This window comes from Typopeltis vanoorti, chromosome 18, assembly GCF_054136105.1.
Source record: "Typopeltis vanoorti isolate ZY-2024b chromosome 18, IOZ_Tvanoo_1.0, whole genome shotgun sequence".
NCBI classification, from domain to species: domain Eukaryota; kingdom Metazoa; phylum Arthropoda; class Arachnida; order Uropygi; family Thelyphonidae; genus Typopeltis; species Typopeltis vanoorti.
The window spans coordinates 96,330,001-96,347,098 of record NC_143566.1 but is presented as its reverse complement, the minus strand read 5'-3'; the positions used below and the strand labels follow the sequence as shown (position 1 = coordinate 96,347,098).

Here is a 17,098-nt window from a genome sequence, read left to right as displayed (position 1 = left end):
ATGGATCACATTATGGAGGAAAGTGGTATTAAACATGATATCAAAATTGGAGATGTTAATGTCAGCTCTTTGCTTTATGCAGATGATGTTATACTTCTCAATAAATCCGCTACAAGTCTGCAAGATTCTCTGACTAAAGTGAATAACTGTTGTAACAGATATGGTATGAAGGTCAGCAATAAAAAGACAAAGACAATGAAAATAGGCAGAATCATTGAAAATGTCAACTGTGTTGTGAATGGAGAACCTGTGGAACAAGTAAAACATTTCAGCTATTTAGGCACGATTTTTACTGAAGATGGTAAATTAAATATAGAAATAGACAATAGAATCAGCAAAACTGGTATGGTGGGAAATCAATTGAATAAATTCATGTGGAATAAGAGAGAAATTAGTCAGAACACTAAATTAGCTGTATACAAGACAGTGTTCAAACCAGTTTTAACTTATGGATCTGAGAGCTGGGTCAGAAGTAAAACACTTGACCAAAGACTAGAGACCGCAGATATGAGAGTCCTGAGAAAGATTAGAGGCGTGAACAGATGGCATCAATGGCAATATCATATTAAAAACGAGGATATTAGGAAAGAACTTGACATTGTCAGCATCCAGGAATGCGTTAGCAGAGCTAATGTCAGGTGGTATGGTCGCTTAAACAGAATGGGCGAGGAAAGATTAGCAAAACAAGTGTTCTCTGCCAGGTTGGTAGCAAAACGACCCAGAGGAAGACCAAGATATAGGTGGATTGATACGGTACAAAGTGCCTTAGACGATAGAAATATAAGATCTGATAATGTTGGAGTCTTGACAAGTAACAGACTGATTTGGAGGAAAATTGTAGATAGGAAATTAATAATGATGTAATTTTTTTCGTGTAGTACTATCATATCCTGTACACCCCTTGAGGGTACATAGTAGGAATTTGATGATGATGATGATAAAATTTGGAATGAACTTTATTCTCTGTATCATTTGTTGGCTGAGAAATTTTTCAACAAAATAACAGAATTAGGCAGGGATACCTCATATTTTTTATGCTGTTTTCCTACTAATTAATTGCAAATATTATATTTTAAAAAGTATTTAAAACATAGAATTTAAAATCATTTGTTCCGTCAGATGTGTAACACTCTTTCGTCCAGTTATTTGTACTTAAAAATCAAAATTTGAAGATTTTTTTTTTCTTTTCCAAATAAACCACTCAGTATAAGGAAATTAATGTTTCAACTCAAAATACTACTGACATAATTTATGCAACATTTACTAAAAGTAACAAATTATGTCAAATGTGAATGATAACTATTTAGACCAGAGTTTTTCAAAGTGTGGTCTATTCTATAATTTTTCAATAACTAAAAATCTAAACAAAAGTTTTAAACAAAATGTGCTTCTCACAGCATGAATCCACTGATCTCCATTATGGCTGCATCTGGCTGACACTGTGTTCCAACAGTGTGGTTCGAATTATTTGCAAAGTTTAAATACAAACAAGTTCGAACCACATGGAACTCCCCAATAAATTTCAAAATTCTTAGTATTTTAAATTGTAATGGTGCTCAGTAACTATTTCACCACCTGTGCATGCATCTATACATGTTTAATCATGCTTGTGTCACAAGTTGTGCAGATGAGCAAGTTATAAGCTATCCTATCAATGGTCCTAATAGGTACTTAGGCACCCACGACTTTTCAAAGTATTCTTGGACTTCGCAACCGTAACTCGAGGATAAGGTGGTTAGCCCTATGCCTCCTGGTGGATCTTATGTCTGTAGATGCGTGTGCTCACAGGGCTGGTTTGCTGTTCTGGGGAAAGAAAAACCTGAGTTTCCTGGTGGGAAAAACCCCCTACCCCTGTATGAGACCAGCTAACTTACCTTTCTTGGAAAAAGACCAGATAAAGGTTCCTCATGTTACTGATGGGAATTGAACCCAGATCTTTCCAACCAAAGGGTTTCGTCTATACCAACTGAGCTACGGAGGCTCTGAGCAGGTTATAAGTACGTGGATAATATTCTTCTTTTACAGAAGTTGTGTCATTATTAACAAATCTTGAAGTGCAGTCTAATAATAATTAATATTAATATCTCTTTCAGATTTCTTAAACCCTTAATATGGATCACTGTTTAAAAATGGGAAGTTTGAAGTGAAAGAAATAAATGATTGTGGCAACTGTGAGAAAACATGTTGATGCATCAGATCAAGTATTTGTAATGATATTAATGAGTGTGAGTATTAATTTATTAGAGGAAAACTTTGGGTAATACAGTTTACCATTTTATACACAAAATGGTATTCTGTAATACCCAATGTTTCTCGACTAGTAACATCACACTTCCAAGGAGTCCAACAACTCATAGTAGAAATGGTGAGTTGTATGCAGTAGAGTAGAATACCTTCCTGCACACAACTCAGCATCTTCACTACTTGCATAATCCACAAGCCATCTGCCATACTGCCCACACCACCAATAGCATTTTTTCCCTATAATTTATGTATGTTCTGGCTAAATTGCCTGTTGACAGGATGAAAAACCTGAATTTCTGGGGGGGGGGGGGGAGAAACTATGCTATGTCTGTATGAGATCAGCTACCTCACCTTCAGTTGACAAAGCCATATTATAATGCAAATGTTAAAAAATACTTTTATAATTATTCGTGTTCAAATGAAATATTATTACAACTTCTCCTAAACAGCCTTTGCGTGAGAGGGGATAAGCTGGTATTAATAAAATATTACACAGGGTACTCTAGTACTGAAAGTTTGGGATACACTGATTTAGAGAACAGTAACACACACCTATTCCAAACACAATGCTTACCTTTATAATTTTTGACATCTCTTTCCATTGTTCTAGCTATAAAGAGAGGAGAGAAAAAAGTGAGAGAATGTGGAAATAGAGAAAACATCTTTTATATTTATAATACTCCATTTATGATAGGCAATATAACAGAATTTATTAATTTTATTTTCCTGCTTATAATTCTTTATCCTAAACTGTAATTTAGCATACTTTTTTTGGCAGAGAACCATAAACAACATTATAGAAATGCAGCCATGTGGGAATAAAGGATTCCTAGGTAGGGGACTCCTAAGCAGCATCTTAGGATTACTAAGATGCTCCCGATCTTCCCAATTATCTCTGGCATCTGCTGATTCTGAATCTAGTATCGATTCAGAGAATTTGTAAATAATGATCAGCAAGCAAGAACCTTATTATTATTTAAGATCTAGGAATAAACATTAAAAGTTTTTGTTAGAAATAAGTTAAATATTTAGAAATGAAAAAAAAATTTTTTCTCTTTTTGAGAGAAAGATGAAATTCATGTAAAATATCCATAATTCTTGTAGATAGGCTTACATGTTGGTAACACGACTATTAATTACCGTATATTCCAGCGTACAAGTCGACCTGGCATATAAGTCGATATTGGAATTTTTTGAGTTTTTATAGTATACTCATCGTATAAGTCGACTCAAAAAAATTACTTTAAAAATAAAAATTATGACAGTTTTTATACAGGCTTCAACCACTAGGATCATAACTGCCTTTTTAGTTCTTCCATTCTTTGTTTTAGCAAAAGATATAAAATACCTAGTTGACATAAGAAATTTTATTTCGTATTGACCAATAGTGAACTAAAGTGCAATGGTTTCTTTTAAAAGAATGAAATATGACGCGAGTTTTAAGTGCAAAGTGACTAAATTTCCAAAAGGAAATACTAACTGTGTTGCTGCATGTCAGTTCTGAGTAAACGAAAAACTAGTTTGCGATTGGAGAAAAAAAATGAAACTTTAATAATGAAAATGCCAAAAAATAAGTGCGCATTACAGAAAGGAATTTGTAAGTGGCCTATTCTGGAAAATAATGTTGCGGATTGGGTTCGAGAAAATCGCCAAAATGGACTCATTATAACGAGAAATAATATTCATTTATTTGTTTTGAAGTGGGGCAAAGCAAATAAAAAGAACAGCGAAAAATTCAATTACAGTGAGTTGGTGTAGCTGGTTTATGGAAAGGAAAAATTTAGTGCAACTAAAAACGAAAATCGCACAGAAGTTGCCAAAGGATTTGGATGATAAGTTATTAAGTTTTCAAAGATTTACAGGGTGTTCGGGATAAATTTGACAGTTTCGTAAGGAAAAAGAAAATCTTCTTTGTATCTATTAAATTTAATGAATTGACAAAAAAACATTACAGGCAGAGTTAATTACAATACTATCAACAAGATTTACTCAAAATAACCATTTTGTAAGTGGCCTATTCTGGAAAATAATGTTGCGGATTGGGTTCGAGAAAATCGCCAAAATGGACTCATTATAACGAGAAATAATATTCATTTATTTGTTTTGAAGTGGGGCAAAGCAAATAAAAAGAACAGCGAAAAATTCAATTACAGTGAGTTGGTGTAGCTGGTTTATGGAAAGGAAAAATTTAGTGCAACTAAAAACGAAAATCGCACAGAAGTTGCCAAAGGATTTGGATGATAAGTTATTAAGTTTTCAAAGATTTACAGGGTGTTCGGGATAAATTTGACAGTTTCGTAAGGAAAAAGAAAATCTTCTTTGTATCTATTAAATTTAATGAATTGACAAAAAAACATTACAGGCAGAGTTAATTACAATACTATCAACAAGATTTACTCAAAATAACCACCATTAGCATCGATCACAGCTTCAATTCTGCTTCGGAACCTCGAACAAGCTGATGCTACAGTCTCCCTGGGAAGGGCCGCAAAAACTGTTTTAATTTTATCCATTAACTGGGCTTTTGTATTACTGGAAGTGCGATTGGTGTCTTTTTCAACTGCACCCCATACAAAATAATCCATGGGGTTAAGGTCTGGGGAGTTTGGAGGCCAAACATTTGGACTGGTGAAGTCGTAGAAATTTTCAGACAACCATTTTTGACTTTTCCCAGAGGTGTGGCAAGGGGCCGAATCCTGCTGCCATACATACGGCCTACCATTGGCTACCCTTGTTATCCAGGGCTTGACTACAGTTAGCAACTCCACGAACAAAGCCCGAATTCCAATGCCAGGGTTCTTCAACACCTGTTCCTGCAGATTTGCGAGGAATTCTGCTGTACGAACGCAATCAGATCGTCTGCTAGGGATCTTTCTTCTTGCTACATCCTCGTAGTCACCATTGCAAGTCTCTAGTTCATGCCTGATTGTTTTTACTGTATTCAGGGAGCATTGGGCAGCAGTCGTAATATCCTTATTTTGATGGCGGGCACGAATCATCATGATACAAGTTATTCTCTTCCATGATTCAGGTGGGTTCCAGCTATCCATCCTTTCTGACATCTTGTATATGAATGAAGAAGGGTCCAAACTTTTAAATGAAGAGAAGTGTGTGTTAATACATGTAACTTACGGAAAAATATAATTAATTATAAATATGTCAAATTTATCCCGAACACCCTGTATAACTGCTAAAAGAAAGCCAAAAAATTATTTATTGGCTCAAATTGGAAATATGGATGAAACTCCAGTTATGTTTGGAATAGAACAGTAGAATTGAAAGGAAGTAAAACTATTTTTTTCAATGGCTGATGGTACTAAATTAAAACCTAATAATTTTTAAAAGAAAAACAATGCCAAAGATCAAAATTCCAAGAAACGTTTTTGTCCATGTTCATGAGAATGGTTGGATGGAAGAAGCAGAAGTTAAGCTGTGGATAAAAAATATTTGGAATACACGACAAGGTGCATTAAAAAATCCAAACAGTCTTTTAGTGTGGGACATGTTAACGGAGAGCACAAAATCTTTATTAAGAGAGAATAATACCAATATGGCAGTGATTCCAAGTTCCAACTTCACCAGTGCAACCGCTGGATGTTTGTATAAAGAAACCATTAAAAGACAGTTCACGAAAACAGTGGAATGTGTGGATGCAAGAAGGAGAGAAAAGTTGCACAAAAGGAGGACAAATGCAACATGCGTCTTTGGTAACTATGTGTGAATGGGTAGCGAAAGCATGGGATGAAATAAAACCAGATACAGTAATAAAATCTTTTAAAAAATGTGCTATACCTAACAAATTAGATGGCTCAGAAGATGATTTTATTTACAATGATAACGAAATTGATGCTAAATCTGATGGAGAAAACGAATACAATTTATATGACGATATACCAGAAGAAATTACAGAACCAGAGTACAATGAACTTTTCATACATTCAGACAGTGAAAATTAAATTTTAATCATGTAGTTACTATTTTCTTTTGTAAATAAATAATTATATAACATGTAAATAATTTTTTCTGTAAATAAATTTGATATAAGTTGAAATATTTTTACTTATTTACCCTTTTTGTATATTACTAATAAATTTAGCAGAGTATGATACATACTAGTTTTTTCTTGGAAAGCAATCAATTTTTGACCTGCCGTATAAGTCAACCTATATGCCAGAATATATGGTAAAAGAAACTTTAATAAATACATCCTATATTTCGACAATATCACATTGCCATCTTCATGGGAACATACAAATGTGACACGTGCATGCATGCAGGCACTACAAAAAGCAAATGAGGCAGAAGAGAGAAAACTAATGCAGTTCCTAGAGTCCTAAAGGCCCCTTCAGCCTGCCTTCTAGCAGGCTATATTGGGTTGTCTTGGCTGTTGGGCTGAAGTTCTCAAGATGCAAGCTTCCCAAATTTGGAGCATTCTCATGCACCCAAATTTGTTGAGGTTTGTAAAGTTTTTTTAGAGCTGAGACTGATCCCATGAACAATCTTTCATATTTAAATTTGATGCAGTGTATTAATGTGGCTTTCTTCTAACATATTCTGTGGCAGCTATCTAAAGCATGGTCTGTAAGCCCAGAGTGGCTGTACTGGTGAAGCCGGATGTAATATTTTGTGTTCCAAAATCCTGACTTTTGCTGTCCTGCCTGTTTGGCCAAAGTAGGACAGTTTACAGCTGCAAGGGACCAGGTATACCCCATGTAGGTTTAGGGGAAGTGGTTGATCTTTGGCAGAGCAGATAAAGGATGCCAATTTTTTATATGATTTGTAACAAGAAATCAGGTCATTTTTTTTTAAAGATTTTAGTTAACTTTTAAGAGGTACCCCAGATACAGGGAATGGTGATGGATTTAGTGTAATCTTTGTTATGGGGGGGGGGGGGGTTGTGGTTAACTAGTTTTAATATTTTTTGGGGGTTGTAGCCACTGGCTAAGAAAGTGTTAAGGATGTGGTTTAGTTCAGTGGTTACGGCATTGTCATCTGAAGAAATTAATTTGGCCCTGCTATATAGTGTTTTTATAACCCCATATTGTTGTGTGTGTGTGTGTGTGTGTGTGTGTGTGTGTGTGTGTGTGTGTGTGTGTGTGTGTGTGTGTGTGTGGAAGGGGGGGGGGATTGCTGGTGAATGTATCTGCCTGTATGGGTGGGTTTTCTGTAAACAGAGAAAACCAAGGATCCATCAGGCTGGTGAGTGATTAGAGGGAAAGGGAGACCGTTGTTTTCCTCTTTGCCGTAACCACTGAACTAAACCACATCCTTAACACTTTCTTAGCCAGTGGCTACAACCCCCCAAAAATATTAAAACTAGTTAACCACAACCCCACTACCCCCCCCCCCCTTCATAATAAAGATTACATTAAATCCATCACCATTCCCTGTATCCGGGGCACCTCTTAAAAGTTGAGTAAAATCTTTAAAAAAAATGACCTGACTTCTTGTTACAAATCATATAAAAAATTGGCATCCTTTATCTGCTCCACCAAAGATCAACCATTTTCACTAGACCTACATGGGGTATACCAGGTCCCTTGCAGCTGTAAACTGTCCTACTTTGGTCAAACAGGCAGGACAGCAAATGTCAGGATTTTGGAACACAAAATATTACATCCGGTTTCACCAGTACAGCCACTCTGAGCTTGCAGACCATGCTCTGGATATCTGTCACAGAATACGTTGGAAGAAAGCCATGTTGTTAATACACCGCAGCAAATTTAAATATGAAAGATTGTTCATGGAATCAGCCTTGGTTCTAAAAAACTTTCCAAACCTCAACAAATTTGGATGCATGAGACTGGCCCAAATGTGGAAAGCTTGCGTCTTGAGAACTTCAGCCCAACAGCCAAGACAACCAAATATAGCCCGCTAAAGGGAACCTTTAGGACTCAATGAACAGTAGTTTTCTCTTCTGCCTCATTTGCTTTTTGTAGTGCCTGCATGCGCGTGTCATAGTTTTATGTTCCCATGAAGATGGCAATGTGACATTGCCGAAATATAGGAGGTATTTATTAAAATTTCTTTGAATTAATATTCCAGTATACGTTATAAATTCCTTAAATAATTTTATAGTTAAAAATATAATAATTTTAATTATGAATCTTTTTACAATTATTTCTCTGTGTTAATATATTAGTTTTGCTTTCGTAATGTGTATATCGGCACTTGAGATGTGCCCGTTATTGATATTATTATTGTCAAAATGAAATATGAAGCATCTGAAAATTGATGTACTTAATAGATTTTGGGGGAGACCACACTCCTACCAGGCGTGTCCCCCAGATGGCGAATGAGGGAAACCCAAATGGGTTGCTCTGAATAAAGAGCCGTGGACCAAAGGATGCATGGAAAGCTGGCTACATTATTATTCTAGTAACTTTCATGAGCAGGAGAAAAAGCCTACAAACCGAGATAGTGCTACTGTGTACGGGACAGCTGATGCGCCTACTCGAAGACCACATAGAGTAGGTGAGAAATCAACAATGTTCAGCCAAGAACGTGAAACACGTAGCCACCCTCAACATAAGATCATTATACCAACCTGGAAAACTGCAATTAGTAAAGGAAAATTTAAAAAGACTGAAATGAAGAATTTTAGGTTTATCAGAGACACATTGGTGTGGAGATGGATTAATGGATTTACCAAAAGGAAGACTATACTTCTCAGGAAGAAAAGATAACATACACAGAAAAGGAGTTGCATTATTAATTGAAAAGAAACTTACACACTCAGTAATTGAAATAAAACCAGTGTCTCCTAGAATAATCACAGCCAAACTTCAAGCAAAAGAAAAAGGTCAAACAATTAAAATAATCCAAATATACACACCAGACATTCAGAGGAAGAAATAGATAATCCCATATATAGGACAGTTCACAGCAGACAAAAAAGATGTGATGGGGAAATTTGGATATGGAGAGCTTAATGACAGAGGAGAACATTTACTCCACTTCTGTAAAGCAAACGATCTAATGATTACAAACATATTGTTCTATCAACGGCCTAATAATAAATATACATGGACATCCCCAGATAATATAAAGAACTGCATAGACTATATCATCATAAACAAACAATGGAAAAGATCAGTAAATGATGTACGAACATTAAGAAGTTTTGATTTCAACACTGACCTCGAAATATTAACTGCCAAAGTGAAGATAAAATTCAACAGGAAAAACAATATCAGAAAAGAAGAAAACATCAACCCATCAAAACTAAAAGATAGCTCAAGCAGAAGTCGATTTTTAGAACAGATGTGCTTGAAATTAAAACCCTCCATCTTCCAGAACAGTGGAAAATACTGGGAAGAAGAAAAAGAAACAGTGTTATCAATTGCAAAAGACACTCTAGGTACCAAACCCAAAATAAACAAACAGTGGATAACCCAAGAAATCGTAGCAACAATAGAAGAGAAAAGAAAGGCCAAGATACTTGTAAACCAACAAAACAATGAAGAATAGAGAAAAATACAGAGCACTAAAAAATAAAGTTGATAACCTATGCAAAAAAGCCAAAGAAAATGCTGAGAAATGCCAAGAAGCATACCAACAAAACAATCTAAAAGTCTTCCATGATACTGTAAGAGAAATTACAAAGGATTTCTCAGCAAAAGCAGTAACAATGATAAACAACAAGATGACTGAAACCGGGAATAACGAAGAAGAAAAATCTGGTCAAACCATTTTAAGACTATCTTCCGCTAAGGAAGCAAAACTACAATCCCAACAATAGAAGAAAATAATGACCCCCCCCCCAAAAATTTTACAAGAAGAAGTTAGATAGGCAATAAAACAGATGAAAAACAATAAAGCACCAGACATTGATACTATCCGTACTGAACTGTGGTCATATGGAGGCAGCATATCAACAGAATATTTAACAACCCTATTCAATAAAATACTACAAACAGGAGAGATCCCAGAAGACTGGAGAACTGGGAAGATCATCCCAATATACAAGAAAGGAGACAAAAGAGACTGCAGAAATTACAGACCAATCAATTTACTCTCCCACACCTATAAAATATTCGTAAGAATTATACAAAATAGATTAAACACACCTATGAAGAAACGATAGGCATAGAACAAGGTGGTTTCCGAGGAAACTATTCAACAATAGACCAAATTTTCACATTGCACCAACTAGCAGGGTTCAGCTGGGAAGACCATAAAGAACTATATTGTTGTTTTGTGGACTTTAAACAAGCTTTCGATAGCATCAAGTCAACAGAGAAATCCTTCTCAAAATTCTACTATAAAAAGCAATAGACAAATATATAATACAGTTTCTGATAAAATATTTCTCTAAGACAAATGCAATAATTAAAAAGGTCACACTCACAACAGAACCCATAGAGATCCAAAAAGGAGTAATGCAAGGATGCCCATTATCCCCATGCCTATTCAACATACATCTAGAAGAAGTTGTAAAGAAGGCAATAGACAATGAGCCTGGAATCAATGTCAATGGTTTAAACATAAATAATATCAAATATGCGGATGATCTCGTCCTTATTGCAAGAATCCCAAATGAACTATAAAAGTTGATAAACAAGCTAAAATGAAACCTGTAAAACATGACATGACAATAAATATACAAAAGACAAAAGTGATGAAAATAGGGAGGAACGGAACTACCATCTCAGCCACCCGAAATGGAGAATAAATAGAACAAGTAGACAACTTCATATATCTTGGATCAAAACTAACAGAAACAATAGTTGAACTCAAAACAATCAAAGACAGAATAGCGATAGGATTGACCACCATGGGAAAATTACAGAAAATCTGGAAAACACAAGATATCTAAGCAAGCCAAAATCAAATTATATGAAGCAATAATTATACCAACAGTCATCTATGGAGCAGAAGCATGGACAGTTAAGAAAAGAGAGGAGAAAAAACTGCTGGCATTTGAAATGAAATGCTTAAGAAAAATAAATAGAACAAGTTGGATAGAAAAGAAAACAAACAGCACAATCAGACAAGAATTATTGCATAAAAAGACAATAAAAAAAAATTAGAAAACAACAACTGAGATGGTTTGGCCACACTGTACGCATGGACGCAGACAGACTTCCTAACGTCCTAATCAATACTTTTCCAACTGAAAAAAGAAGACCCGGAAGACCAAGAATTACCTGGCTGAAATTAATAAAGAACATCTCGGGAATGCAGAACATATAAGGAACTTTTTCGAACAGCATGGAATAGAGAAGACTGGAAGATCCTGCTCACGAGAAGACTCAACCCATCTTAGACGGAAGAGAAGAAGAAGAAGAATAGATTTTGGTAGTTGTGTTACTTTCAATTTTTTTAATATAATTTAAAATTGGTAAGTGTCGAGATATCTGTTATGTTTTGTAAAGACATTCTCGTTATACTAATGGAGACAATGTGTTAACCATTATACGTAACTTCTCACTTGCCATTACATTGAGTGTGCATTCTCGGCGAGGAGTTTGATGGGTGATTGACAGCTGAAGAAGAGAAAGCATTCGGTATTGGGGTAACAAAGAAAACAAAAGAGAGAGCTAATGGAAGTTTAAGAATGCAGACAGGAGAAATTTTTTTCTTAGGAAGTTTTACGTGACAGTCGGGAAAATATAAATAGAAGATTCCGAAAAGAAATAGTAGAATTGCGAGTCTTTAAATCAGAGGAGTTGAGACTATCAACAAGTATTTAGTAAATAAAAGAAGGTATTAATCGACATGCTAATTGAATGTTCAAGGAAATGCTGAATGGAAAGTTTCATCTTCTGTCTTAAAGACATCAGATTACTATGAAAAAAAAAAACAACTGGTGAAATTTGAAACTGTAAAGTGGCTTAACATGAAGAGCTCTACTTAGATCTGTTGTTTATGAAGTAGTAGAAGAAACTTCTTTCTTTTGTAAAATAATTAGTCAACTGTGTGTCAAATAGAAATGTAAGAAGTAAGAATATTTATATTTCAGTGAGACAAGAGGAATAATGTTTATGTTATATACATAAATGGATGGAACATGTTCAAAGAATGAAAACAGAAAGATTACCAAAACAAGCCTTAAATTACAAGCCATTAGGAAAAAGAAAACCAGGACATCCTCTTAAACAATAACTTCTAAGGCCGGAACAGGCCATCTTCTTCTTCTTCGCGTTATTCCCGCTTCCTATGCAGGGTCCGCGTGTTACTTAGATGCGACTACTTGTTAGTACTACTCCCAACCGACCCGTCGCCTGGTCTGCCGCTGGGGGGGGGGGGATATATTTTTGACTGTAGAGGCGTATGTTCACGGGCCGGTTTGCCTGTTTGCGGGATGAAAAACGCCAGATAAACTGGCGGAAAAAACCCTACTGACCATGCCCAAGACCGGCTAACTTGGCTATGCCTGAGGAAGATCCTCAAATTCCTCACGTCTACAACGGGAATTGAACTTGGGACACTCCTTCCCCAGTCATATGGTTGCAAAGCGCAAAGCCACTAGGCTAACTGCGCGGTCAAGGCCGGAACAGGCCATGAGGCCTAAATCCTTGATACGCATGATGATGATGTTATATAAGAGAGAGAAAAAATTATCCCATTTTAAAAATTTGGAAAAGAAAATCTCTAAAGTTGATTTATTTTAGAAAGTCTTGGATCCAGTTAATTTTGTAGTTATTTATGTAATTTTATTTAAAATGTATATATGTTTCAGTTTCATTAAATATGTATTATTTTATTTGGTCTTGAGTCAGTAATTTGAGTCAGCTAGCTAACTCAAGATAATTACTGACAATTAGATAACTACAAGATCGACATAATAGGGATGACTGAAACAAAAAAAAAAAAAAAAAAACTGGTGAGATCTTTCTGAGCAATAAATACAAAATGTTATATTCAGGAAATGACAATCAATACTTGCAAGCATCCTTGAGAAACGGTTGAGAAGAACTGTAGAAGTAAAGCTTGGAGATGAACAGATTCCAGCTAAATAAAGGCTGTCAGGATCAGATCTTCACTTTACGACAAATAGTGGAGAAATCATGGGAATATAACAAAGATCTCTATTTATTTGAGTTTTGTAGATCTGGAAAAGGCATACGATAAGGTGCCAAGAGAGAAGCTATTCAATACGCTACAGTTATATGGTGTCAATGGGGCATTATATCAAGCAATACTTAGTCTTTATTTGAGTTGTAAGTCAGCAGCTAGAATTGAAGGAAGTACAGGAGAATGGTTTAATGTCAAATCTGGTATGAGACAAGGATGTACATTATCCCCTCTGTTATTCATTATCTATATGGATAACATTATGAAGGAAAGTGATATTAAACATGATATCAAAATTGGAGATGTTAATGTCAGCTCTTTCTTCATGCGGACGATGTTATACTTCTAAATAAATACACTACGAGTCTGCAAGATTCCTTGAAAAAATTGAATAACTGTTGCAATAGATATGGTATGAAGGTCAGCAATTAAAAGACAAAGACAACGAAAATAGGCAGAATCATTGATAATGTCAACTGCATTGTGAATAGAGAACCTGTGAAACAAGTAAAACATTTCAGCTACTTAGCCACGATTTTTAGTGAAGATGGTAAATTAAATACATGGAAATAGACAAAGTATCAATAAAGCAATTATTGATTCTGTTGGTTTAATCAATAAAGCAACAGAATCAATTAGTCGGAATACTAAATTAGCTGGATACAAGACAGTGTTCAAACCAGTTTTAACTTATGGATCTGAGAGTTGGGTCAGAAGTAAAACACTTGACCAAAGACTAGAGACCACAGATATGAGAACCCTGAGAAAGATTAGAGGCGTGAACAGATGGCATCAATGTCAATATCATATTAAAAATGAGGATATTAGTAAAGAACTTGACTTTGTAAGCATCCAGGAATACGTTAGTAGAGCTAATCTCAGGTGGTATGGTCACCTAAACAGAATGGACGAGGAAAGATTAGCAAAACAAGTGTTCTCTGCCAGGGTGGCAGGAAAACGACCCAGAGGAAGACCAAGATATAGGTGGAATGATAAGGTACAATGAGCCTTAAGAGACAGAAATATAAGACCAAAAAAAATTGGAGTCCTGACAAGTAACAGATTGATCTGGATGAAAATTGTAGATAGGAAGTTAGTAATGATGTAAATTTTTCATGTAGTACTATCATATCCTGTACACCCGTTGAGGGTACACATGGCAGGAATTTGATGACGATAATGAGTCAGTGATTTTTTGGATTCTAAAAGAAATAGTTAAGTCATTGTACCAATCGGAATTGAAACCTCGTGTAATTAATACACTTGGAGTGAAAAGATCTCATTATACAGATGAAATAAAATAAACCATCTCTTAAACAGAAATATAAACAATATCATATACTGAAAGGCAGACAAATGGATGGGTGCTAGAAAGGATCATTAGAATTTAAGAAGAAAGCAGAAAGACCACGAACATATTGAAAGGAGGACTCCTCATTTCAAGAGTAAAATGAGGTAAAGTGCCTGGGAAAAAAAAGAGGTAAACTTTTTCCGGGGGGGGGGGGGGGTTAAGGGTCAAAGCTGTATAACTGAAAGGAGACCTCCACATAGCCTTTAAAGGAATGCGAAGAACAGACCAAGGCTTCTGACCTAATGTCCAAACCTCACCTTGTCATGGTGCATCCTGTTGGGTATCTACCTCGATACTGAATGAACGAGGATGGGCCAGCAATTTGGGATTTAGCAGACCAAATTGTATTCTTATTGGCTTAAACCAATATAGAAAATGATGGTACAACATGACAAAATTTCATGCCGGCTGGGGCATCCCCTGGTTAAACAAGGCCCCCGTTGTTTTCGTCAGGGAACCAGGGTAAACATAGAAAAGTCAGCTACTGGAACAAATCTGAAAGCACATCCCAACTCAACATCACCAGAGTTAAAGATCGGTACTATCAACATAAGAGCCTGAATGGCAAAGAAATGGAGCTAGCTGAAGAATTAGATAAGTACCAGATCGACATAATAGGGGTGACTGAAACAAAAATGACAAAAAGTGGTGAGATCTTTCTGAGCAATAAATGCATAATATTACAGTCAGGAAATGACAATCAAGAAAAAGGAGTAGCCATAGTATTCAATACTAAATACGATGCTAATCTTCTTGAATGGCAGTCTCAATCAGAATGGGGAACTGGACAATGAGACTTATTTGTGCCTATGGTCCCACAGAAGGTTCTACTAAGGTAGAAGTGGAGGAATTTTTTGAGGCTTTAGAGAAAACAACTAATGCAATGAAAAAGGAAAAGTTGGTCCTTGTTGGGGATTTAAATAGCAGAGTAGAAAATGATTGTTCAGACATACAAAAATATTTTGGGAAAATTTGAAGAAAAGAGCAAAGCTAATAATAATGGAATATACCTGTTGGATTTCTGCTCAGGACATGGACTAGTTATTACTAACACAATGTTCCAACATAAAAATATACACAAATTCACATGGAAAGAAGAGGCAAAGAATAAGAAAGTCTCAGTGACTTTCTTTATTGTTGATAGTGATGTTTTCTCACAGGTGCAGTACACTAGAACCTACAGAGGATTTAAAATTGGAAGTGATCACCATTTAGTCTTATGCAGGACAAAATTGAAGTTCATACCAAAAAGAAGAACATTTAAGAACGTTTCATGCGAATAAAATTTGAGCAGCTCTCAGATGTGAACTGTAGACTAAAATACACAAAAGTTATTCAAGAAAAAATGAAAGAGTTAGAGAACAAGAACCAAACCTTGGAGATTCAGTGGCAAATCCTGAAGAAAACATTGATTGATTCAGACAGAGAGGCATGTGGTGAGGCTGTCTGCAAGGATAGAAAAATCAGAAGTCCATGGTGGACACATGAATTTAAAGAGGCAGTGAAGGAAAAGAAGAAAGCATATGAAAGTTTCTAGCGAATAAGTCAGCTTGTACTCTTAGAGAATAGAGAGACAAATGTAAGAAAGCTAAACATTGTGTAAAACTAACTAAACAAACGTCATGGGAAGACTTTGGCAAGAACATAGAAAATAAATATGAAGAAGGTGGCAAAATATTCTGGAGATTGTTGAAAAAGCTCAAAAATGCAGGAAAGAGTGCTGCAAAATGAATTAGAGATGATAAAGGTGACACGAATGTTGAAGAAAAAGATATCCCTGATGTATGAAGTAATTACTTCGAAAAATTGCTAAATGAAAAAAGCAGTGATAGCACGGTGGTAAAAAACACTCAACAGGCATACAGTCAGGAATACATATCCATACTTGAAGTAGAAAAAGCCATCAAAGGCTTGAAATGTGGAAAGGCAGCAGGAGTAGATGATATTCGACCAGAAATGCTGAAGTATGGTGAGTATAAAAGTCTTATAGTGGCTGTGCATTGCATAGTTCAGAGGGCCTGGACAGAGGGACGAATTGCAGATGATTGGAGTAGAGGTCTCATAGTACCCATATGTAAAAAGGGATATAAAACTGAATGTGAGAATTACAGAGGTATTTCCCTACTGAGTGTTCCTGGTAAGATTTATGCAAGTATATTTGAGAAACATTTGAGAAGGATTGTGGAATAGAAGCTTGAAGAACCAGCTGGATTCAGGCCATATAGAGGCCGTCAGAATCAGATTTTCACTTTACGGCAAATATCAGAATAGGGAACTGGACAATGGAAGTTATTTGTGAATATGGTCTCACAGAAGGTTCTGCTAAGGTAGAAGTGGAGGAATTTTTTGAGACTTTAGAAAAAGAAACTGACACAATGAAAAAGGAAAAGTTGGTCTTTGTTGGGGATCTAAATAGCAGAGTAGGAAGTGATTGTCAGACATACAAAAATATTTTGGGAAAATAGCAAAGCTAATAATAATGGC

General features: G+C 35.7%; 1 protein-coding gene across 1 annotated transcript in view; it reads right to left on the bottom strand.

Moving 5' to 3' along the window:
* Got2 (glutamate oxaloacetate transaminase 2) overlaps window positions 1–17,098 on the bottom strand; it is a 170,679-nt gene that overhangs the window by 40,644 nt on the left and 112,937 nt on the right. The window contains exon 8 of the mRNA XM_090407797.1: window positions 2,819–2,854. Within this exon, the coding sequence (XP_090263923.1) occupies window positions 2,819–2,854 (36 nt within the window). The remainder of the gene's footprint in view (window positions 1–2,818; window positions 2,855–17,098) is intronic.